We start from the raw sequence: 25,292 nt of genomic DNA, 5'->3' as shown, positions 1-25,292 counted from the left end.
GAACCCTGGAGTTCACAAGGTGGGGGCATGGGGTAATGGGACACAGACAAGAGTTAGGGCTACTGTTTCAGGATTGTGCGTTAAGACACCACCTGTGGCATGGTATCCCATGTAAGCACTGGATGAGTCTTGGAGGCTCCACTTCCCATCTAGCTCCCTGCTAATGCACCTGGAAAAGTAGCAGAGGACGGCCCAAGCCTTGTGCCTCTACAACCACATGGGAGACCCAGAAGAAGCTCCTGGTTCTTGGTTCCATCCTGGCTCAGCCCTGGCTATGGTGCGGCCATCTTGGGGAATGAACCAGTGGATGAAAGATCTTTCTCTCTCTCTCTTCACCTCTCTAACTCCCTTTCAAATGAATAAATCAATCTTTTTAAACAGACATGGGAGCAGTCACAGGAAGAGTGGCAGGATTTACAGAACAGTCTAGGGGAGACTCTGAGGTGAGGAGCTCCTGAGGTTCTAGCTGCCGACCCAAGCTTGCCCCAGGCAAAGGCACAAACCCCTCCCAGCTTCAGCTCCATCCTCCCCCACCGTCTTTGAATGCCAACTGTCAAGCTTTGTCCACTTTGGGTCAAGCAAAGGACCTGTACCTGTCACTGGGGGCAGAGGTGTTGGGGGACCTTTGGAGGAAAGAACAGCACTAAAACATGGGGTGCAGGTGCAAGAAACCCAGAGCTGATGGCTGCCCCTCCAGGAAAACAGAGGCTGACGCCCTTGGCTGCCCCAGGCACACAATCTTTATTGCTCCACCACACGGTAGGCCAGGGGACTGCAGGGTCCTGCAGAGACCCACCTCATGGCCTCTGCTACTCCCAACGCCTCCACTCCTTGGAATCTGTATGAGGGAAGGGAGCTGGGCCAGGAGAGGTCTCAGGATGTGCAGCCCCGCTAACTGCAGACCAAAGGGTGCGTCCCTACAGAACAGACTGGGTGTCTTGACTGACATATCAAACAATCTCCTGTGTGCACTCTGGGGTGGATACACACGCACCATCAGAAACTTGCTGCAGCTACGCCGAGCTGTTTTTTTTTTTTTTTTTTTTTTGTCAAAGGAGCAGAAGCTGAGCTAAGAGAACAATTCTGCCCACACACGCGTCATCTCCCTACCATCTGATATGCTTCCCACAGAAGCCAGCCATCCTAGGAAACAACCTCTCAGTTCATGGGGGCAGGCAGGGGGAGGAGGAGGATGGGCCAACAGCGTGGAGTCTGGGAGACTCAGAGGCCCCCAGCTGCGCAAGCAGAGGGCACAGGGGTTGGGCACCGGTGTGTGTGGATCTCAGGCACTAAGGGTATGGGTTGCAGACCCCACTTCTGCCCAGCAGACACACAGTCCTAGCACCTGGTGCCCAGGACAGGAAACCTGGGTACAGGCAGTAGGCAGAGGTGAGGCAGGGGTCCCCGCCCAGCCCCTCCCACACAATCTTCAGCAGCCCCTGGGGCCTGTGCACACAGAAACAGGCTGGCAGACTTGGGGAAAGCAGGCTGGGCGGTGTGGAGAGGATGTCCTTGTCCCCGGCCCAGGCCCAAGGGACAGGTCAGAGGCTTCAGTCACCAAGGAAATGCCCAGGCTTCAGGATGTGCTCTGTGGACTCCAGGGTGGGGGGTGGGGACACTGGCTTCTTGGCAGCCCCTTTGTAACTTGAGGTGGGGACTGTACACAGCTGGGAATGACACAGCTCCCCAGAGGCACCTGGCAGTGGGGACACAGACCCCAAGACAGGTCAGGGAGTGGCTGTTCTGGCCTCAGGCCTGTTGTGTGTCCATCTCACAGGTGCATGGACATGTGGGGTGGGGAAGGGCAGGGCTGGCAGTGGGTGGGGACGAAGGCTTGGGCCCCGTCCATCCGTCGGAGGCACGCACCGCAGACTCCACTCCACTCCCAGCACTCACTTCCGGTTCTTGTCTTTTGGAAGAAAGAGCCGAGAGAGGGCATGTGAAGATGTGGGTGTGAACACACATACCCAGGGTGCCTCCTCCATCCTTCTGTCTGCTCAGCCTGCTTGGCAGCCCTCCATACCTCCCTAGGACCCAGCTGACAAGCCTGGCCTGACAGCTGCTCAGCCACACCTGGGCAGAGCCAGGAGGTGGCGACAAGAGGCGCCCCCAACCCCTTGGGACCATCCCTGTGCCTGCGACTCCCCTAGCACACACCTCTCATAAATCACAGGGAGTCACAGGCATCAGGCCTTGGCCAAACTTCCCTAAAAGGCCACCGAGCTGGCTTGGGAACACAAAGGGTCCCTTCTCTTGCCGCCTAGGCTGCTTTAGGAGGCCCCAGGGACGGCTGCACCGGCCAGAGCAGCGAACACACTCTCTGGGGCCTCATCGTCCCAAATTGTGCCTGTGGCCACGGGCAACCTCCCTGCATGTCCCGTGGGGTCCGCAGCCCCTATGGTGGCTGGGCATGGCCCTTTCAGCAGGGGCTGCATGGTCACCCAGGACAATGGCAGAGAAGGAGAGGGCAGCAGGGACATCGCCTGTGAGCAGCTAGCTCACTGTGGTCAGACCTGGGTGAACCTGCATGGCTCAGCTCCATAGATGGCCAGCCTCCATGTTTGGGGTCTGACCCACCTGTCTGTCCTCCATGGTGGCCACAGGCCTCCCACGCTTACTCCTCCTTTGGTGGGTCCCCGTGGCCCTCTGCCTGGCATATGGGGCCCATGCCAGCTCCTGGGCCTCTCCATGCGCACATTCACCAGGTTCACTAGCAGTGCTCTGCCCCTCAGATTCAGGTTCAGCTTAGCACACCTGTGCTGTCACCCAGAATCTTCTAGAAAACATCTCTAACCTGCTCCTTCTCAACTTTTCTAACTGGCCTGTCCTCTTCCCATTGGGCCTATGAACTTGCCACCATTGTGACTCCACTATTACCCTGAAATGTCAGCCATGGCGGGTGCGGTGAGGGGTTAGTTTCTTTCAAGTTTTCTTTAGAAAAAGGACTGAATTCTTGTGGCCACTAGGGACGTCCGCTGGAGAAGACAAAAAGGTCTCCCAAGCTGTCCCTGTCCCTCAGGGGACCTGGCTTCCCTGGTCACAAGGTTGGCCCCACGCTGGGACCTGGATGAAGACCCTTCCCTCCTCTGCTTCCCCTGCCCCATCGGGCACCTGAAACATGCAGGAGCCAGAATGGCTTATCCAATGTCCCCTGAACACAGGCTCCAGGGGGCCATGATTCATCCCTGAAGGAGCCCACGAAATGGGTATGGAGTGGACAGCCAGCTCTTCCAAAGAGAGGAGACCAACTCATCTGGGCCCTTTTTAAGAGGAAATATTTGCAATGCCCAGCAGGACCAGCTGGCCTGGGGGTGAGGACCGATTGATGGCCACGGCCCCAATGGAATGACAGGCATGTGATTTATTTATAGCCTGCTTCCTCCCCTCCCCTGGGGCTGGCACACATTCCTGTCAGAGGTGAACCCCAAAGGCCCAGCTGCCCCTGGGTAGGCCTCTGTGGCCCAGCTCAGGCCCCCTGCATATGGCCTTCCCTTCTGCTCAGACCCTCGGGGTCCACACAGCTCACCCTACCCTCCTAGCACTCTGAGGATGAGAACCACAATGTCCCTGCATTGCTCAGGGCAGGTTCGGCCCTGCCCATCAAGACTCCACTGACTGACCCTTGCCCTGGCCTGCTCCTCTCACTCTGCCCTCCTGGGTTCACTCCTGCCATTCCAACTTCTGGTCCCGGGTGAACATGGAACTAGAGCTGTGAGCTCTGACACAGAGAGTCTCTGCTTGCACCCACCCACAAGGCAGTACCACGGTGGCCGACCCAGTGCACTCAGGAGTCTGGGGGGTGGCCAGTGGCTGCCTATGGGCCTGATACTGTCCCAAGGACACCAGTGTGGAAACAGGCCTAGTGCATAGCAGGGTCAGAGGCCAAGGCCACACATCCTGGTCATGCACAGGCAGTGGTGAGTGACAGCAGGGAGGCAACTGACGGTGCCCCTTGCTGGCAGCTTTGTGACCCCCTCTGCCCTCTCCCCTGCCCTGGCTAGTACAAGGTCCAGAGGCCCTTTAGGTGTCCCAGCACACAGGGAGGGCTAGGAGCAGCACAGGTGGGAGGCAGGAGGGTCTGGGTAGCCCACTCACCGTCCACATGGTCCCGGGACAGGTACTTGAGGGCCTCATCTAGGAGGATGACAGGCAGAGAGATCTGCAGCACCACCACCCACTGGCGTCCACTCAGCGGGGTCACCTGGAAGATGAGCTGGCGTGCAGGTGGGTGGGCAGGGGAGACCACGGTTGGAGATTTGTACGGCCTCAGTCATCCACCTGTCCCACCCAGGTGGCCCCCACAGTCCCTCTATCTCTGCCCTCTGCTGCCCACACCCATGGCACCACAACCCGGCTGCACCACGGGGAAGGGGAGCCTGATCTGGAAGACAGTGCCATCTTTCTTCCCATTCTAGCCTTGGGACAGTGACCACCTCTATCCCTCATGCCTGGGGACTCCCAAGGGTGTGGACCCTTCCCCTGTGCTGCTGCCCCATCCTGCACGGAGGTCCCACAACTGGCCCAAGTCCATGATGTTCACTTGGTTCTTGTCACCCCGAGCACTGGAGGAGTGGGAAGCAGGGTGGGGCAACTCACAGGCAGAGGCGGCACAAGCAGGATGAGGAAGTGCAGGGCCATGGACATGGCCACAGCCGCCAGCAGCCATGGGTTCAGCCAGGGCGGCATCCGCAGCAGGGACTGGTTCTCCGAGACACTGCCAAGGGCAGGGGGTGCTCAGCTCAGCTAGTGCTGGGGGACGGAGCCTTTCCTAGGTGGGGTTGAACCCCCTTTCTTTACCTTGGCACTCAATCCTGGCCCAATTTCGGGCCCTGCTGATGCTCACACCCCATCCCTGAGCCCCAGCTCCACGCCCCTATGCAGCCCACCTGTTGAGGGCGTTGCACATTTCAATGGTCACGAGCACAGACAGGGCCATGGTGGTGGGGAAGCGAGACTCGAAGACTTCACAGTCAATGCCGGCGAAGAGTGGGTTGTCCTCGGAGCACTTGAGGAAGTGCCTCTGAACCAAGAAGCCATTGTTGGGGGGCAGGGAGAACAGCAGTCAGGGAAACAGCTGCTAAGCGGGAAGACAAAGTCCTGGGAGGGGTGCCCCCCCCCACCAAAAAGGAGACCAGAGAGCTGCCCTGGGTCTGGGAGAAGCAGGTGCACAGAAGGGCGACTATTCTGGATTACAGGGGTCAGAACACACACAGTAAGCACCAGGTGGCGGTGGAGGGTGGGGAGCTCTGGGCTGTTCTCTGGGGGTGCATCAGGTGGGGGCCTCTAGGTGTCTGTGGTCCAGGAGTGGCAGTGATTAGGGCTGAGGCCACTGAACAAGGCCATGCCCGGGCACATCAGCCAGAAGGGAATCTACTCTGTGGTGCAGCAGTAGGAGGCCACACATGCCCTGTTACTAAGTAAGATGCCACTCACGCCTTACTTCCTTTCTGCTGCTGAATGCCAGCTCTGCCACGCCTGCGGCATGGTCTGAGTCACCAGGCGCAGGCTGAACATAGGGCCTTTGCATAGGGGACAAAAGGCGCTTCCAGGAAGTGGCCCTCAGCCCTGGGACCCCACTGCCTCTGGTATGGACTTTGCCCCCAGCACCTGATGTGGTCAGAGATCGTGCTGCAGGCAGGCAGGAGGGAGGACTCCTGTGCTGTTCTCCTGGACATCGTGGGGACCAGGGGGAGTGTCCTCCCCGCTAACCGGTCTTGGGGATGGATGCTGAGCACAGAGGTGTCAGAAGCTGAAGCTTAGAAACTGGGATGCGTGCCATGCCTGGAATCCTCGGAGATTGGCTGGCTGCTGAGCCAGATGGTGACCATGGAGCCTGCTTTCCCACAATGCAGAGACGCAAGCGGGGCCCTGTGTGTGCCTTCCCTCGCTCTTTCATGTGGCCTGGCTAGATATCTTACTTCAACAGAGGCAGGGAATGGTCTCTGTTTTAGATCAACAAGAAGAGTTGTCCTCCTCCACAAACTGAGCTCCAGCATCTGGGACAAGAGTACCTATTTTTATTCAGAGCTGGTCACGGAGCACAGTACGTGTCCTAAACTTTGAACAAGGCTCTATGCCCATGGGTGCCTAAAGCAGCAAAGCCTACAGCCAGGGGCGCCCCTCCCTTAGGCACACACAAGGCAGGTACACACACAGCGTGGTGCAAACACAAAGCGGGCATACACACATGCGTGCTTAGAGCCTTCTGCATATCCACAAGATCACAAGGGGTCTCCAAGGACCTGTAGTTCTTGTCTTACACTTCCTGCCTTACTGAGACTTTCTGAGTTCACCAGTGAGCGTTTATCTGCCACATATACACCTCTTGCTCTAGGTGCCCTGGGGCTGGGGTCTCTTGTGTCCAAAGTAGGTGAGATATGTATAAACATAAACAGGAGAGGGAATGGGTCTCCTCTCTGGCTTGGGATTTTGGGCCCCTCTCTAGTTTTCTAGTGATTTCTGAGCCCGGCTCCTTAGCATTGGATGCTTCTATATGAGCAAACTTCCAGAGCTTTGTGGGAAATGGAACTAAATGAAATGCTTGTGGGTGTTTAGCCATGTCATTAAGACACTTGCATCCCACGAACTCTGAGTTTCTGGATTCAATTTCCAGCACTGGTTCCTGAAAGTGCACTCCCTGGGGGACAGCAGGTGACGGCTCAAGGAACTGGCTCCCTACCCACTCACAAGCAAGACCTTGCTTGATTAAGCTCTTGGCTCCCAGCTCCAGCCCCAACCATCCTACCCTACCTTAGCCAGGGTGGGCTTTGGTGACGGAACTAGCAGATGGGATTTCTCTCTCTCTCAAAAAAAAAAATAATAATCTGTAAATTTTAATGGTACTGATTTTCCACAAATTTTTCAAGACTTCCAAGAATTTCATGTAGAGACTTCAGAAAACTTTTTGTAGCAAAATAGACTCTGAATGCCATTTTCCAGGAATGTCTGTGTAGGCAGGGCCCCCTCCCCTGGAACTGTACTGCCCACCTGCCTGAACCTCGGGTCCAGCCCCCATGGTGCCGGCTCCAGCCACCACTTGCTCACCAGCTGGTAGAAGGTGACCTGAGGTCCCTCGGCGTCATACACGAACCACCAGGTGGCGGCAGCCACCGTGGCCAAGCCCACGTACACTGCAAGGAGGGGAAGGAGAGCGGCCTTCAGCGGACAGCTGTGGCTCTGCTTCATCGATGTTTCCATCCTAACAGCCCCTTGAATTTCCATCAGGGAACCACCTTCGCCCTCCTCTGAGCCAAGCAGCTGGCTGACCTCTACCTTCACTGCCAGAGATGGTCCCAGAGGGGCAAACAGCATCTGCCACACCCTCGTTGGCTGGGAGAACTTAGCACACGCCCTAACGTCGACCAATGAAAACTACCACTTGAGGCTTCAGACAATTACCATGGTAAAAAGCTCTGTTGGCCTAGTAGGCTAAGCCTCTATTTGTAGCACCATCCCTTATGGGTACTGGTTCAAGTCCCAGCTGCTCCACTTCCCATCTAGCTCCCTTCTAATGTATCTGGGAAGATAGTGGAGGACTGCCCAAGTGCTTGGGCCCCTACACCTAGGAGGGAGAATCAGAAGAAGCTCCTGGCTTTGGAATGGTCCAGCTCTAGCCATTGTGGCCATCTGAGCAGTGAACCAGTGGAAGGCTCAGTTAAAGTTATAATGAGGCGATTATGAGGGCTGGAGCTGCAGCAGCCGTTCTGCCTCCCACAGAACGTCTGTCTAAGACCAGTGATGAGACACAGTCAAGACAGACCGGTGACACAGGTGAGGCCTATGTCCAGTCATGCCTGGGGTGTGCTGAGTATTCTCAGTGCCATGAACCTACAGTGTGCATAAACCAAAGAAGGTGGAGTCCTACCACCCACCACTGGCAGGCCTAACAAGGCCCTTAGGAAGCCTTCAGGAACCCATCCAGAAAGCTCCGGGAGGCCCGGCGGGGGTCCTGCTCACCTCCAATGGCCAGGTATCGGAATAAGAGCCAGCCGCTGATGAGGGCCTCGTGGGGATTCCGGGGCAGCTTCTCCATGATGTCCAGGTCCGGCGGGTTGAAGCCCAGGGCCGTGGCAGGGAGCCCATCAGTCACCAGGTTCACCCAGAGCAGCTGCACGGGGATCAGGGCTTCGGGCAGGCCCAGAATTGCCGTGAGGAAGATGCTGGAACCAGAGGCGTGTGCTCTAGCTCCCAGCAGGCCCAGCCTGTGCCGCATAGAAGGCCCAGCGCCTGCTCACACCCTCTCTCCTTGCAGCAGCCCACCACCCTTCCCATGTGAACATGGTACTGCCTCACACCTGGCCAACTCTGCCTGGTCCAGTCCCAGCTCTGTACTCTGGATATGTCTGCTTTTTAGGCCTGGCAGGAGCTAGGTACACCACACACACACACACACACATTCACACAGCGCATGCTCAAGCATCAAACACCTGTAAAACACAAGCATATACCATGCGGCCCGACAAGCACAATCAAGCACGTGCACACATGTCCATCGTGCAGAGCCACTCCACTCACACGTGTCCAGGAAACCTGTGCTCCCTGTCCCCACCAGCAGCTCCTGTGTGAGAACAAGTATGCACACCCTTATAGGCTGGGACACACTGTTTGCACTCATGCCCAAAGGCATGCATACATCAACAGGTGGACATGTATGTCTCAGGCGCATGCTGTGTGTGCACACACACACACACACATCACTGTTAGTTTGGGTCTACGATGAATGTGGAAGTGGGAAACAGGGTCTGGATGTGGGGTGAGAGAGGACACCCCGATCCATAGGTCCTCAGGGCCTCTATTGGGAGGGATAAGGTAGGCCCCCCTCTCAGAAGAGGCGTTCCCTCCACCCCTTGTTTTAGGGACATGGCGCCTCACCAGACCACCTCGCCCACGTTGGAGGAGATGAGGTAGCGGATGAACTGCTTCATGTTGCTGTAGATGGCACGGCCTTCCTCCACCGCGGCCACGATCGAGGCAAAGTTGTCATCGGATAGCACCATCTCAGCGGCTGACTTGGCCACGGCGGTGCCCGAGCCCATGGCGATGCCAATCTCCGCCTTCTTCAGGGCTGGTGCGTCGTTCACGCCATCGCCCGTCTATGGGCCAGGGCAGACTGGGGTCACACCTGAGAAAACATCCCTTCTACCTCCCTATCACCCCTCAACTCAGTCCATCCCCAATGAAGTGGGAGGGGTAAGGGCAAAAAAGAAGGGAAAACTGAAGTGAAGGACAAGGTTGAGGTCCATTGAGGGACAAAGGCGAGGCCATGACTGAGGGTTGGGCAGGTGTTAGGGTCAGGAGGAAGGCTGGTACCCAGGTAAAGGTCTGGGTCAAGATTGCACTCATGATCAATCAGAGAGCTGAGAGCACAGGGGCGTGGCAGGTTCTGCAGGCGTCTGCAGCCACCATACCGCATTTTGGAGTGCCAGTTTGGGTCCTGACTTCTCTGCTTCCCATTTGCTCGCTAGTGCATCTGGGAAGCAGCAGGCAAAGGTCCTAGAGCTTGAGTTCCTATAACTCACTGGGAGACTCAGGAGGCGCCTGTGGGCCCCTGTCGTCAACCTCAGCTGCTGTGATCCTTCGTGGGAGTGAACCGGTGGATGGGAGAGCTCTTTTCTCTCCCTCTTTCCCTGGCATTTTACCTTTTCAAACTAATAAAGAATGAGGCCCCAGTTACCACACAGCACCAGCACAGCCTCACCATGGCGGTGACCTCATTAAAGGACTGCAGATTCTCCACAATGCGGGACTTGTGTGCAGGCTCCACGCGGGCGAAGCAGCGTGCTGTGCGGCAGGCCTGGCGCTGTTGCTCCAGGCTGAGGTCGTCGAATTCGCGGCCCGTGTAGGCCTTGCCCACCACATCCTCTGAGTCCTCAAAGATGCCGAGCCGGCGGCAAATGGCCACGGCCGTGCCTTTGTTGTCTCCTGTGATCATGACCACGCGGATGCCCGCCCGACGGCAGCGTGCGATACAGGCAGCCACCTCCGGACGTGGCGGGTCCAACATGCCCACGCAGCCCACGAAGGTCAGATCTGTCTGCAGGGGACGGGAGAGCGGGCAGGGGCCTGAGCATGTCCCTGACCTGTACCCTTCCCGATCGGCTACCATGGTTGCCAAAAGCCCAGCACCCACCTCATACTGGGCAAACTTGCTGCTGTCGTCCAGTTGCATGTCCTCCTTCTTCGGGGGCATGTCCCGGGTGGCCAGCGCCAGGCAGCGCAGTGTGTCAGAGCCCGAGCCCCAATCACGGATCTTGGCTAGGATCTGCTCCCGGACAGTAGCACCCAAGGGTACAGCACGACTCCCAACCCGGACTGAGCTGCAGCGCTCAATCACGCTCTCAGGAGCCCCCTGCAGAGTGGGAGAGGGCGAGGGTAGGCCAGTGGGATCCCCCTTCTCTCCCTCCTGCCCAGCTGAGACCAAGGCCCCAGGAACAGAGCACCCCTGGGCGCACATAGCAAAGCAGAATCCATTCTGGAAAGCTCATGTGGGAACCAGGTGGGCCACCCCTATGAGTAACCCTAAGAGTGAAGAGGGGCTCAGAGTCCTTCCACCTTCGCCTGGCAGTATCTCATCTCCCTAGCCCGCAGCTATGAAAGTCTGTGAAGGTACAAGGTGGGGGTTGGAGTGGGGGTGTCCTCCCTTGATCCCAGAGCTGTGGTGGCTTAAGCGGCAGGGAGATGGGAAATAGAGCTGCAGAGCTGTGGCCAGGGGACAAGGTCTCTAGGGTGCCACAAAGCAGCCTAGAAGGATCTTGTCTTAGACCTCGCCCTGTCAATGGCCTGTCCCTCCCCAACAGAGCTCCCAATTCAGAACCCACTGAGGGATTTGCACTTCCTGCTCGGAAGCAGCGGCGGTGACAAGAACTGGCACCTCTCCCTCTGTAGGACTCAGTTTCCAACACAGATGCACCCAGGCTGGGGACCACCACCAGGCAGAGGCAGAGAGGGCTTCTGAGACCACCCAGCCCTGCTCCAACACTCCAACAGGGTGACTTCATGGTCATGTGGGGACTGTAGCCAGGCATGGGGGCCTTGCTCCATCTCCATGCCAGGATCTAGCCCCCAGGCTTGCACAGCACCCTGACTATCCTAGCTCCTGGCTCTGAAGCTGTGACTGTATATTACCCACTCAAAGAACAGACAGGCAGGCACCCACCTTCACAAACATCTTGCTGCCCTGGGCCTTGGGGTCGGTCCGGGTGGGTGTGCAGTACACGGACATGGACTTCCGGTCTCGAGAGAACTCGAGGGTGAACTCCTTCCGCATCAGCTGTTTGATGACCTGCAGGAGCCGCCCACACAGGTCAGGGTGCCAGGGCCAAGGCCAGACCCTCTGGCTCTCCACGGAATGGCACCTCTGGCTCCCGACCCTGGCATTCAAGGCCTATACCATGTCTCTGGCAGGTCCTGGCCCACACTCAGAACCTCCCTCTTCCATGGCTCATCCAGCAGCCACAGTCCTCCCTCCTCCAGGAGGCCCCCCAGGCCTTCTCCTCCCTCTCTCCCAGCTCCAGCCAACCCTAGCGCCACCCTGCTCACCGCGTTGCAGGCGCCGGCTCGCTCCACACGGGACAAGCCCTGCAGGTCTGTGTCGAATACGTTCATCTTCTCCACCAGGCAGGTCAGGGCTGTCTCCGTGGCCTCTCCCACCTTCTCGTACACGCCCTTGGCCTGACAGCACCCAGGAGCTGAGGGCAGGTGACCCCCCACCCTCTAACTCCCCACTCCTCCCTCTTCGCTCCAGCACTCCACACAGTTCCCATGTCTTCTCTGCAAGGGCCTGGGGTTGGGTGGCACCTGGCAGTGATGGTCACAACCACACACCTGCTCCCCTCTGCCTCCTTCACCAGCCTCGCCCCCTAGGGCGTGGGCTCTGTTCCTCCTACCCTCCTACCTTCTCTCCCTGAGCCCCCGCCCCCATTCCCGCATCATGCCACCTGTTCATAATTGCCAGCAGCTAGATGAGTGATAGCCAACTCCTGAGCTCCAAGCCCACCTGCCAAACACTGCCCATGGATCTCCCCGGCTCAGGCCACCCCCTCCTCTCCTGCTTGCCTTACAGTGATATCCCCAGCCAGGACCACCTCTCTCTCTCTTTCATCCAAACTGCCACAAAATCTGGAGATTTCTGGCTTATACATTCTTCTCTGACCCATGCCTTCTCTCTTCCACCCTGAGTCCCTGGCCAGGGCTCAGCCAAGATCTCACTGGGCACAACAGCTGCCTGGGGCTCCCTAGCTCAAGTCTCCTGCCATCAATGAAAACTTCATCAAGTCTCTCCCCTGAGGGGCCTGTTACTGCCCTCAGCTTGGCAGCGGAGCTGACTAAGGACTTCGCCTTAGGCTGCAAGTGGCACAGCCCAAGAACCCCCAGGGGCATGCTTCTGAGTCAGGGTGAGCATGCGAGGGCAGCCCAGCTCCTGTGGTGTGACACTCCCAAGCGGAGCTCTGGGGCACAGGGAGTAGGGTCTGTCACAGAGGCCAGACGACAAGGAGGGCAGGGCGCAGGCAGCGTGCACGCACCTCGTTATAGTCCAGCGCCGAGTCGTTGCACAGCGCGCAGATGGTGGCGAGCTCCACCAGTCCGTCGAATTGGCCACAGCGCACTGGCAGCGCCCCCTGCCGCCTGCGGAAGCTCCCGGTCAGCACAGCAGTCGTGGCCCCACCCAGGGCAGGGGGGCGTCCAGCCTTTAGGCCACGCCCACAGACCCTGGACACGCTCCCACCTGGCCACGCCCCCACCTGGCCACGCCTTCCGGGGAGCCTTGCCCACCGGCTCGACCCACACTCACACTTCGCCTTCGGGAGTATACGTGGTACCGGAGATGGTGAATTCATGCAGACGGCAGGAGCCTGCGTCAGCCTCGGCTACTACGAACATCTGCGGGGGAACAAAGGGCTGCTCGGGGGAGGCCTGGCCGCCTCCCCTGCCGGGGCTAGCCGGCTGGCACTATGCCTGGTCCCAGTGTGGGGGTCCTGCTGGCTCCCTTCCCTGACCGGGGAGGTCAAGAACGAGGTGTCCAGGTGGGGGTCTGCTTCCTCAGGTATGTCCAGCTTAGGCTGTCAGTTTGTCCTGGACTCCTTAGAGAGGATGGCCACGTCCTCAATACTCCTGGGTGCAGCTTGAGGGATGTGAAACTGGCCAGGAAGGCTGGGTCCTTGCCCACTGCCTGTGTCACCCCAGGCCAAGCCTTTGAGGAGGTGAGATCTGAATCCAGCAGCCCCTGGTTTCCCTTGGAGATGAGGACACCTCCACAGCTCTGTCCCCTCCAGCCCAGGTGTCCCTCCTGCAGCCCCCCCAGGACTGCCCATTCCTTGTCTGCTGGCTCTGCTGAGGGGACTTCACCAGCTGCTCAGCCAGTGGCCAGCTAGTCCGGCACCTGCAAGGTGCCACATGAAGGCCCCCTGCTCCCATTCCACCCCTGCTCCTGGGGCCAGTCTTCCAGCAGGCACTACCCACTGCCCGGCAGGTGAGGCCTCTGCAATCTCCTGACCCTGTGCTTCCCACACCTTTCAGCCTAGGTATCTTATGCTAAAGCCTTAAGGGATGGTAGCCAGCCAGCAGCCACAGGACCATACAGCTGGCTGGTGATCCCCATCCCACAACAGCCTTTTACGGGCTTCTTGGAGGCCTGAATCTGAGTCGGGGCTCCAAGTGGTGGTGGTCGGCAGTGGTCAGAGGTGGTAAGAAAGGTTAATTCACGCCTTCACCACCTCCCTGCCCCCATCCCATGTTGGGTCAGCTTCAGCAGGAGCCTTCTGGGGGCCCAGCTGGAATTCTTGGAGCCTGTGGACTGTGGGTCTGGGAGGTGGGGGTCAAGTTCCAGGAGATAAATAATTCCTGCCCTAGCCCTTCCCGGGTCACTGGAGCCGGTGTATCGGGTGACAGACATGGACAGCAAGGTCATGAGGGAGCAGGAGCAGGAGCAGGAGCAGGCCTGGGTCCAGGCCCTGCAGGCCGTGCTCGACTCTGCTGCATCTCTGACAGTTCCCCGATAGGGTTTGCATGCCCAAACATCAGATGGGGAGACTGAGGATCACCTGGTGTCACGTGCCTAGCCAGGTGCTGTCTGCCAGTCAGCAGTTCTGCTACCAGGGGGATACAGCCCCTGGGTTCCCTCCTCCCCTTACTCCATCACTGGAAAGGTCAGGGTAGGGGCTGGCCTGGCCAGTGTCACATAGTGGTGGTGGCGCCCCCAGGAAGGCTGCAACACTCACCCGGCAGACGGACATTTGATTGGTGGTAAGGGTGCCCGTCTTGTCAGAGCAGATGACTGAGGTGCAGCCCAGGGTCTCCACAGACGGCAGGCTCCGCACGATGGCATTCTTGCGTGCCATGCGCCGCGTGCCCAGTGCTAGGCATGTGGTGATGACGGCTGGGAGGCCCTCAGGGATGGCAGCCACAGCCAAGGCCACAGCGATTTTGAAGTAGTAGATGGCGCCACGGAGCCAGGAGCCACCGTGGGCCGGGTCGGCAAAGTGGCCAATGTTGATGACCCATACAGCCACGCAGATGAGGGAGATGGCGCGCGACAGCTGCCGCCCGAACTCGTCCAGCTTGCGCTGCAGTGGTGTCCGCTCAGGGTCCACTGATGCCATCTGGCTCCGGATCTTGCCCAGCTCCGTGTGCAGCCCTGTGGCCACAGCCACACCCACTGCCTTGCCAGATGCAATGTTGGTACCCTGGCCAGAGGAGAGACAAGGGGAGGGCTGTTCAATGCCAGGCAGGGCCCAGGGCCTCTGACTCCTTTGGGCCAGAGTTGGGTGCCCACTCCTTGCTGGGCTCTCTTTCTCGCCATCTAGGTTAGTACTGAATGGGTCACTCAGCTGTGGAAAGCAGGGACTGCAGCCAGCACCCTGCACTGGGGCTGACACCTGACAAATCAGCTAGTACAGCATGGGCTTCCCAGTACATATGTATACAAAGAACAATCCAGAAACCCTCTGCCCCAGTGCATCCATTCCAAGCCCTGGTATGAAGCATGGGCAACCTTGTGCTTCCACATTCTCTTCTATAAAATGGTCCAACAGAGGCCCAGGGCTGAGTTTAAAGAGGCATCCTTGTGCTGTAGACAAGGTGGCATAAAGGTGTGTGCTGCTGGCAGCCCAGCCTCGCTCCTGCCTTGGGCACACAGCTCTGGCTCCCTGCGTGCAGGCCAATGAAGGAAGTGACCTGTGGTCAACCGGACTACCCATCCTTCCTCCTTTGAGATTCTAGGTGCCAGCTGCTGGCCTGTGAGCTTCCCTTCCAAGCTGGAACAGCCAGTCCAAGGTCTGCCTGCAAAGAGGTGGCTGCTCCCTGGAAGGACGCTGACTACTGTACTCTAACACTGTTGCTTCTACCCTCACTGCCTCAGCCTGGGGCCCCAGACCCCAAGGACTTACAGAAAACAGCATGTTCTTCTTGTCCTGGTTCACAGCTCTGGGGTCTGCAATGGCATCCGTGTGCTTGGTCACGGACACGGATTCCCCTGGCAGTGGAAGGAGATGTGAGAGGCCATACCTGTTCTCCAGCCCCACCCCTGCCCTGCCCTGGCCTCCAGATCTCACCGGTCAGGATGGACTGATCTACACGCAGTGTGGTGGATTTGATCTCGATGAGGCGGAGGTCAGCCGGCACTTTGTCTCCCACTGCAGTGAGCAGAAGGGCTCAAATGGGAGTGGCTTTGGCCACCTCCCCCAGGGAAGCCAGCAGCATCCCCCTCTCCCTGCCCCCATCAGAAACCACGGCCAGGCTGGAGGCAGCCTAGGCAGTGAGTCCTGCACCCTTTCTCCCACCTTCCCCCACCCTAAGTCTAGAGGTGCTAGAAGAGGGGTGGTAGGAGGTGGCCCCAGCCTACCAGCCACTTCCACCACGTCCCCAGGCACAATGTCGCGAGCACGGATCCTCTGTACACCCTTGCGGTCGGCCCGCAGCACCTTGCCCATCTCGGGCTCATACTCCTTCAGGGCCTCAATGGCGCTCTCAGCATTGCGCTCCTGTGGAATGAGGCAGCAGCCGTATGCCCCTGCTGCCCACTGCAAACCGCCCCCTGCAAGGGAGCTAGAGGCAGGGAAGAGATGAGGGAACCTCCAGGTGAAGGGTACACCTGCTGGCTAAGAGGACCTCCCCCACCCCAGGACTGGGTCCCACCCTTATGTGCCCCAGCCACCTGCCACACGCCCACGATTGCATTGGCCACAAGGATCAGCATGATGACCAGGGGCTCCACAAAGGCTGTTGTAGTCTCCTCACCCTCCTCGAAACAGGCCAGGACCTGTGGGGGCAGAGCCAGGGGAGTCAGGTCACACTATGGGCTTGTTCCCGTCCTGGGTCGGGAGGCTGTGGGCTGGGAGAGGGCTAATCTTCCTTGGCCCCCCAGCCCACAGCAGCACCTGGGAATGTGTTAAAAACATAATTCTCAGGCCCACCCCAGATTTTTTGAGCCAGAGACCAGAAATCCAGGTTTTTCACAAGGGATGCTGACACTTAATCTTGTTTGGGATGTCCGGGTCAGGGCAGCATTGTCTGACCACAGACCCTGAGTCCAGGCTGAGAAGTGGAGACCAGCTCCAGCCCCAGCCCCAGCTGTGGGGAGGATGGAGAGATCCTGGGACAAGGAAGGGGCAGGTCAGGCTGGGATGTTGAAACCAGCCCCTGCTGATGGCCAGGTGGACAATGGGCTGGAGGAGGTAGACAAGCACTTAAGTTTAGAGGAAAGGGTAGGGCTGGGGGCTCAGGCCAGAACAGCTGCAGTCAGAACTGGGCAGGGGGACTTCTTGCGGAGGCCAGAAGCAGGCTGAATGGAGGAGAGCCCTGTGGGCCTCCAAGCCCAGCCGTGGGGATGGCTGTCCAGGCGGGCCACCCGGCACGGCAGAACCCCACTTACGAAGGAGACCAGGGCGGCCAGCAGCAGGATGCGCACCAGCAGGTCCTCAAATTGCTCCAGCACCAGTGCCCACAGGGACTTCCCTGTGAACAGCAGCGGCATGTGAGGCCAGCCCTGGACCCTTCCACCCTCCCATGGCCAGATGGCCTGGCCCCTGTGAGGGAAAGCCAAGGTGACCGTGTGGGGCCCAGGCCTCACCTTCCTCAGTTGGGAGCTCTGCAGGAACCAGGCAGCAGTAGGAACCAGGGAAAAGAGACAGGTGGGTTACCGAGCAGCAGCAAGCAGTGGGCCCTTGGGGCGCCTACGCCCCTCCCCCACCATGCCCACCCAGAGCCGCTCTCTGGCCATGCCCTCTCCTCCCCACTCTAGACCTCCAGCTGCCTCCACCCTGCACTCCTACATTTGAGGACCATCTCCATGGCTTAGTTCACATGGCCCAAGGCCAGAGACCTTCCTCTCCAATACAGCACCCCCTCCACCACCAGGTGAAGCTAAGGCCTCAACAGAGAATGCAGGCTTGAGGTGGGGGGGATCCTGGCTCCCCTCTTGCTCAGCCTTGTTCAGTTCTTCCCCCTTCCGGGGCAGGGGAGACCCTTGTCAAGAACGTTGGCTGACTCCCTTGGCTTACCTGATCTCTGCCACACTAGCCCACTGAGATCACTGGGACCAGGTGTGCAGAGCGCTCAGTCCTCTAAGTCCCTCCTTGCCCAGGGACTCCCCCTGCCCAGTCAGCACTGCCTCCCCCTGCACAGTCAGCACTGCCTCCCCCTGCCCAGTCTCCTCTCTCCCTCCTGAGCACAGCTTCCCTACAGGCAAAGAACACCTGTCTTAGTTTGTGCGCAGATTTCTCTTTTGTCTCCTGCATTTCCTGATGCACCTTTACCAGGTGCAACTGGCTGTCTTGAACACCTGAAGTTTCCCAATCACCCCAACAGCCTAGGAGGAGGCAGAGTAGGAGTCCCTGGCTCCTGCCAGGTGTGAGACCTGGCCTCTGTCCCCCCACACCCCACCTCACCCAGTTTTTGGTTTGCCAGCATCCGCTCCTATGGGAGCCCTTTCCCAGATCACCTGCCTGGCAGGTGCAGGGTCTGCACCTGGCAGCTGAATGACCGAGATTATCTAGCAGCCTCTGGACAGCAGGGGTCCGGAGGGAGGCACGTAACCTAAAAATACACTTTCTAGCATTTTCTCCAAAGTCCTATTTTAGGCAACAGCTGATATTTTCCGTGGAAAATGTAATCTCCAGTGTCCTGCATTGAGATTAAAATCAAACAGACTTTTTCCTTCTGATCTATTTAGCTGAAGTGAACAGGAAAGGCGGGGGGCGGGGAGGGCCAGGCCTGATATCTGGGCCAATTCTGCAATGGAGCAGAGTCCTTCTCAGGTCATCGCAGCCATGCCCCTGCCTGAGCCCAGGGCAGTGCCAGGGGCACAGCGTGCCAGGCTGCTTCCCAGGAGTATTCCCAAATGCCCTCACCTTGTCAGGGTCCCTGGCCAAGGGCAGAGACTGTCTCTAAGTCTTACCTGAGTCCCACCTATTGTCAGTCTGACCCTGTCCTCTGTCACCAGGTGGCCCCTCGCCCTCCTGTTCTGTAGGCCATTCTTCTGAACAGGGTAAGGCCTGGGGCGGGATGCCTGCCACTAGCTCCAGGTCCCCCTGCCCCTATCTACCTGTCTGTGTGCCCCTGACCCACACGGACCCAAGACCCACTCTATGATGTCACCATGAGTTTTCCTGATGTCACCATGAGTTTTCCCAGACATCTCTGGTTGTCCCCAGCTTGTGGACACATAACAAACTTGTGCTCCAGACACCCCCACAGCCCATCTGAGAGGGCTGGCTGTTTGTTGGTCTGCCATTGGAGATTTCAGTGCAGGCCACTGCCCAGCAGAATGCTATGTAGTGACTCTTATACGGTGGCCGCCAGCCACAGGTGGCTCCGAGCACCCGGAACACAGCTGGGAAACAGCTTCCTCCCTGACTTGGCTACCATCTGCCTTTCTTTATTCTTTATTAGTCTTTAAAGAATCATCTGGAACTGTGACCACTCAGACAGCTTTGGCTTTTTATTAGACAGAGAGCTCAAGTCCACTGGCTCACTCTCCTAAACGCCCACAGCAGCCAGGATGAAGCCAGGAGCCATAAACTCAATCACCCATGGCCAGCAGGAACCCAAGCACCCAAGCTATCACTCGCTGCCTCCCAGGATGCGCATCAGCAGGAAGCCATGATCGGGAGTGGAGCCATGACTTGAACCAGGCACTAGGATGTGGGACATCCTAACCTCTGCACCCACTGCCTGGCCCTTTTTCATCCCTTTAAGCATAACCAGCTGTGCAAGGCTGGCAGCTGCCTTACAGACAGCAAAAGTAGAACTGGGGCTCTCTGACCTTCTGCACGGAATCCATAGGTGCTCTCTGCTTTGCTGACCAAGTCCCAGGGTAGGGAACACAGAGAGTCCTGGCTGCCCCAGCAGACTGTGGTCCAGGGCCTTACAGAAATGGGAAGACCCTGGGCCCACCTGGGATGAGGCATCTCTCACCATTCCTACCACACAGAGCAGACACCAGGAGCTCAAAGCGGCGGTCTGAGGCTGCACAGCAGCTTCACAGCTTTCACAGCTGCACAGCAGTACAGCAGCAGCAGATATAGCCTGCCTCTTGCCTTCTGCCCTGCCTCCTAGGCTGTCCTGCTTTCCATACCCCGGTTCCTCCTCATCTAGCCAGGTTCCCCCAATAACACCTGGCATTTTCCTCATCCCATCAGCCAGCCCATTCCTTGGCCATGGCCCCAGTGAGTGGTCTTTGTGTGTATGGGGGAGGGGTACAAGACCTGGCTTACTTAGGTCTAGGGTTCTGACAACATGTCAGGCTGCCAAGAACACCACCCCCCCATGGGACCCAATTCTGTCCCCAATGTGAATCAGTCATAGGGACACAGAAGGAGGTCAGCCAGGGCTGGGAGATGCTGATGGCCCCTTGAGAACCTCAGCCAGTCCCTAGACAGACAGTGGTACTAGGCCCTCAGCAGTACCACAGGCCATGGTGGCTGGGTGAGAAGAATGCCCTAGCCCTGCCAGCCACATGGTGCCAGGCTGCACGGGACAGAGGTAGGGTCAGGCACGTTTCCTCCTAGATCTCTCCACAGTCTCCTTTCCTAGCCCACCCCAGTTCTGTCCCCAGACACTGACCCAGTGGTCATGTCCACTGTTGCCTGATGTGGGGCTACCTGCAAGAGCCTGGGGGTGCAGAGGGGAGATGGGAGACGGGTATGATCAGAGAACCTTCGAGGTTTAGAGCAAGGAACCTAGGGCAGGGGGCTTGGGCTCAAGTCCTGCTCACTTCCTTGGTGGTTCTACAGCCACTGTACTCTCATTATCCAATCTGTAGAAAGGGGGCAGGGAACCTGCCTCAGATGGCCCACAGAGTGCAGGGTCTATGGGGAGTGAGTGCCAGCTCTGAGGACAGACGGAAGCTCACGGGACAGCAGGACTGTACTTCTGTGTTCCACCACCTGGAACAGCGGCCAGCACACAGTGGGTGCCCAGGGATACTTTGTGAGCACGAGGGACCCTGTCCCTGCCCTGTGCACAGCTCGTCCTAGGCTGTCCTTGAAGACCTAACAGGCACCGCAGTGTGGCCTTCAAGGCCTTCCTGGATCTGTCCCTGGCTTAGTCAACTACATGGGACGCCCAGGACTGTCGCCTCCTCCCTGCCTTGCTGCAGTTTTTCCTCCTTCAAGCATTCGCTTGCGTCATTCCCACTGCCCAGAGAACCCTGCCCTGTCGCCTCACCTGAACTCCACCCTTCCAGGAGGACATCCTTGCAAACTCCCATCCCCCACCCTATTCTCCCCTCCACTGGAGCACCTCCAAGGTGGGGAGGGCTTGAGTCATCTCTGGGTGCACATGGAACCCTCCCAGCAATTGTTTACTCAGTTGCTCCTCACTAGTGTAGTGAGGAGGAGAGTGAGGGCCACAGTTGCTGCCCCTGGGGATTCACCCCAGGCGCCATGTGCCACCTGCTTCCCTAATGTGCCTCCCCCTACCTGTACCACCTTCCTGCTACAAGACTCAAAACTGGTATTTCGGTTTCTAAATGTCAGTTCCAGCCGGGAAAGGCGGGCACTCACTAAAGTCTTCCTCAAAGGTAAATTTACAGAGCAATTAAATGGTCACTTTCAGAGGCAGGGAGAGGCACCAGCTGGGTGGGGTTCACCTGGAGTGGACAGGCTGGCCCTGGGCTGTGGCGATCACCACAGGGCCTTGGAAAGGGTCACCCGCTCCTCAGAGGGACCCACTTGCCTTGCTGCCAGCTCTATTCAGCATCAGTGTGCCTGGATGCACCATGGGCAGAGCCCGCCCTGTCTCGGGGTACGTGCAAGTGAAGGGGTTCAGTTGGGGCAGGACTGACCCAGTTCCTGGGTCAGGGTGATGGGTTAGATTGCCCAGCAGGAGTCAGTGAAGTGGATGACAGAGCAAAGCCTGAAGGCCCTTGAATTTCTGAAGGTCATGGGCAAACTGATCCTTCCCCATTCCCAGGATCAATGCAGCGCCCCTCTCTGTTACACCAAGGGGCACATAGAAGCTATACTGCAAGGGACCATTCAATATGCCCCCTCCCACCGGGCCCCACTCCCGCAGCCAGCGCACCTGTGCGAGTGCCCGGGGGCAGGAAACAAGGCCACAAACAAGGTATCAGGACAACGTCTCCCACCCTGGTGGCCCTGGGCCATTATACCCAGTGCACAGAAGGGCAGTGCAAACCCCTGCCTGGCAAGTTCCAGCCCTGTCCATCCCTGCCACAGAGACCACCCCCAGATCCCACCTGGCCCCCTGGCTCTCTAGAGCCTTCAGGGATGGGTGGAGCCCAGTTTGGCCAGCCTCTGGCCTTGGTTGCTGCCTAGCAAAGAGGTGAGCAGCCTGCTCAGTGCCACCAGGCAAACAAGGCTCTTCAAGCTAACTGGGAAACAGATGCAAGGTCTAAAGCCAGAAGGGGACATTTGTCTCTCAGATGTCCATGCAGCTGCCATGTTGGCAGGATGCCAGGAAACACACAGACTAGGCAGTACGGCCAGAGCCACCATGCCTATAAACTCCCAAGGAGAGCTGGCGGGTTCCCTTCTAGGTGATGTGTCCTTCACAGGTGTGGGACCTGTGTGGTAGTGGACGCACAACCCAAGCAGCCATGGGAAGTGAAAGTAGAGAAAGCTGCATGCCAACCCCAGGGAGAAATCCTGCCCAGGCTTCTGGAGAGCTGGGACGCTGCTCCAGCGGGGGAGAGAGGGGGCTATCCAACAATACCTGTCACCTGGGCAGCGGGGCCTGGCAGCATGGGTAACTACTCCTTTGTGCATCCTGTGAAGCAGATGCCAAAAACAGCCCCAGGGAGGTGCTTGGGGGACAGTCAGGCACCAGTTGCTCTGTGTGCAAATTTATCTTCAAACTGATAAATCTGAAGGATGGATAAACACCCCCTACCCCCGGAAGCTGAGCTCAGGGCACCCCTGTACCCTGCCAAGGGGGACTCACCAGCTGCCCTGGACCGGAAGTTCCTACCCATCACCCTGCTGGTGTCTCCCAGGACCCATCTCTACCATGGGGTTGGGGCAGTGGGTGTTTGGTGGTGACCTCTGCCTGGTCCTCTCCCTGGTCAGCCTTGCCCCAGCTCTGAGGTCTCTATCTGCTCCAGGCAGGAAGGAAGGTGAGACCCCAGCCTTGCGTCTGTCCTCCCCCCTCCACTGGCAGAATTTGCAAATTTCAGGACTTAAGCAAATGACTTCCTTGTGGTTTCCAGAGCTAACGACCCAGCATGCAGGTGCACAGACTCCCGTGGTGGGGGCACTGGTCCCTGGGGTGTCCCCTGGCCCCGCCTACCCCATCCCGCAGCGTATGGCAAGGAGGCAGGTCCAGCATCAGGTGCGGGGTATGTGACCTGATTAAATACTCATAAATAGCCCTGTGAATCTGGTCCTGTTGTTGGCCCACTCAGCACTGAGAAGCGGAGGTAGCTGGGCTAGGATTGTCCAGCTACAAAGAAGCAGAGCCAGAGCTCAAAATCCCTAATAGGCACCTGGGGGGGGGGGTGGATGGGGAACACCGGAGGTCCAGCCTGGAGCTGGGCAGAGCCCAAGGCAGGAAAGTGTACCTGGCTCTCTTCCATGCACCTGACGCTCCCAGAGCTTTGGAACACTTCCTAAGGACATTAGCAGCCAGTGGGCAGTAGTGGGAGTGGCTGGGGCAAGGCTGGAAGCGGTCGGGTACCCACACCAGCGTCCAGGCACTGGCAGAGTTTCCTAGGACCCTCTTGCCAGATAGGACACATAGGAACGGGCACCCTGTACCAGCTCCACCACTTACTGCGTGACCTTGGGCTTCAGGTTCCTGCCTCTGTGAAACGAGAATGACAACAGTCTTTACCCCGCAGAATTGTTGGGGGCGGGGAGAATGAAGACAATGGTGACAGAAGGGGGGACCACAGGGCCTGGGATACAGTAAGTGCTCAGTGAAGGCTAGCTTGCGACACAAATCTTATTGAAACACAGGAGCACGGGAGCTCCAGAGAAGGTCTCTCCCACCCTTTCCTTCCACATCCATCTTTTGGGGGATTGCACACCACACCAAGCCTACACCTACACCTGACACCCAGGGTGCCCCTGTTCCCCTCACCCAGAGCAACAGGGGGCTGGGCAAGAGGGCAACGAAGGTCTCCCTCCCTCCCTCCCTCCAGCCAGAGGAAAGAGCCCGTGGGGAATTGTGTGATTCCCAGGACAGAAGCAAGGTCAAGGTCATAGGTCCAGATCTACAGCTTCCCAAGGAACCAGGATCCCAAGGTAGAGAGCTCCAGTGGCATGGCAGAGGCCTGCCTAAGGGAAGGGAAGGGGGCAGGCCCCTCTGCAGGCCAGCCTGCAGCAAATGGCACCCTCCTTGTCGAGTCACTTATGGGGGATAGCAAATAATATTTATCTCCCCAGTTCCTCCCACAGCCCAACTAAATATAGCAACTAATTTTTTTTTTGAAAAAGGATTTCTGTTCCAGAAAGATAATATTTATACAAGAGGTGGTTTTCATAAACCAATACAAAACCCTCAGCTCCTTGTCTGACAGTTCTTGGTAATTTCCCAGCCAGTCTTGAGCAGGCGGGATACCCACACCACAGTCTCTCTCCCTCTGGCTGGTAGGGAACCCCCCAAAGAGTGAGGTACTCTCAAGTCCCAGAAGGACCTGAGGAAGTGGCAGGTCATATCTAGAAGGGACCGGATCGGAGACCTCCCGTCTGTGCCCCTACTCTTCAGGGACTCCAGGGAGAGTCCCACCCCTCTAGAAAGAAAGGAGGAAGTGGTGTTCCATCCAGTCCCCATGTAGAGATGGGCAGGCGCTGCCCCAGGCCACCCCACCAGGGAAGTCGCCTATGCCAGCTCCCTGAGGCCTCGGCTGCCCCAGGAAAGGTAGGTCTCGGCCCCAGAAGTTCAAAGCCCCCACCGGCTCCCGCCAGCCACATCCGCTTGAGTCGGCAGAAAGAGGAAGACCTGGGGGATGGGGGTGGAAGCTGACAAGCTGCACCTTCTTGAAGGGAGTTTTATTGAGCCCCCCCCCCCAAGGACACTCCAGGGGCCCGCGGGCAGGCTGTCCTCACACCCATCTCAGCGTCTGCACCTGCACCTGCACGGTGCAGGCGGATGCGGCTCTCGGTCCAGTACTGACCGCGAATGGGGCTGCATCCGGGCTTCACAGGACAAGGGGTACAGCAGGCGGTGGGACCGGGATGGGGCGTTGGGGGCAGGTGTCTGGTCTCCCAAGACACTGCTCCAGTCCCGATCCCTGCAGAGGCGGCCGCGTAGCCCCCAAGGGGTGCCCCAAGAACATCTCATATTTCCGGAGCCCTCGCTATTCTGTGTGCCCGCGGGAGGGCTGGGAGCGGGGCAGGGGGTGGGAAACTGGGACTGGGGGCGCACGCAGCCCCGCTCCCTTAGCCCGGCCCCGCGCGCTCACCGTTGGGGCCATAGCGCTCCCGCGCGCTGGTCACCTGCTCCGGGCTGAGGCCGCCCTCCGCTGTCACCGAGAAGTGGCGCAGCACGTCGGCGGCCGGGAGCAGGTGCGCTGCCTCCATGCCGCCCGGCCGGCCGTCTGAGCCGTCGAGGCCGCCTCTTCGCCGGGGCTACAGCACGGGGCGCGAGGTGCTCGGGCCCGGGCGGGCGCCGCGCAAGGCCATGTCCGCGCTGGGACCTTCCCCGACGGCAGTGGCGGCTGCGGCCGAAGCGGGCGCCAGGATGCTGCGCCCCGGGCTCCCTCCCCGGGGCGGGGCGGCACGGGGCCCGCCCTCGCACTCACACCTCTTCCGGCCGCCCTCGGAGCCCGCCGCCGCCCCGCCCACGCAGCGTCCCGGGGCGCGCAGCCTGGGCCGTCCACCCATTGTACAGAAGGG

General features: G+C 58.7%; 1 protein-coding gene across 3 annotated transcripts; it reads right to left on the bottom strand.

Annotated features, from left to right (window-relative positions):
* Positions 1–722: 722 nt before the first annotated feature.
* ATP2A3 (ATPase sarcoplasmic/endoplasmic reticulum Ca2+ transporting 3) lies at positions 723–25,160 on the bottom strand. 3 transcript variants are annotated; one of them, XM_041001743.1, is made up of 21 exons: positions 24,860–25,160; positions 17,066–17,083; positions 16,868–16,950; positions 16,151–16,255; positions 15,839–15,977; positions 15,549–15,629; positions 15,384–15,469; positions 14,217–14,681; positions 12,791–12,879; positions 12,522–12,624; positions 11,539–11,670; positions 11,156–11,281; positions 10,130–10,348; positions 9,698–10,033; positions 8,872–9,092; positions 7,957–8,159; positions 7,045–7,130; positions 4,887–5,020; positions 4,597–4,714; positions 4,096–4,213; positions 723–1,909 (listed from the first exon to the last, which is right to left on the bottom strand). In XM_041001743.1, the coding sequence occupies exons 1-21, from the start codon at positions 24,975–24,977 to the stop codon at positions 1,893–1,895; spliced, it is 2,997 nt and encodes a 998-aa protein (XP_040857677.1). In that variant the 5' UTR covers positions 24,978–25,160; the 3' UTR covers positions 723–1,892. The 3 variants fall into 3 exon arrangements, with proteins under 3 accessions (XP_040857677.1, XP_040857678.1, XP_040857676.1); XM_041001742.1 differs by lacking the exon at positions 723–1,909 and adding an exon at positions 3,759–3,859 and having other exon boundaries at positions 4,103–4,213; positions 24,860–25,124; XM_041001744.1 differs by lacking the exons at positions 16,868–16,950; positions 17,066–17,083; positions 24,860–25,160 and having other exon boundaries at positions 15,839–16,041; positions 16,151–16,249.
* Positions 25,161–25,292: the final 132 nt, after the last annotated feature.

Source organism: Ochotona curzoniae, unplaced genomic scaffold (genome assembly GCF_017591425.1).
Source record: "Ochotona curzoniae isolate NIBS_2020 unplaced genomic scaffold, NIBS_Ocur_1.0 scaffold_2453, whole genome shotgun sequence".
In the NCBI taxonomy this organism is placed as follows: Eukaryota; Metazoa; Chordata; class Mammalia; order Lagomorpha; family Ochotonidae; genus Ochotona; species Ochotona curzoniae.
Note: the sequence above shows the minus strand (reverse complement) of the source record. Positions and strands in the feature narration are given on the sequence as shown.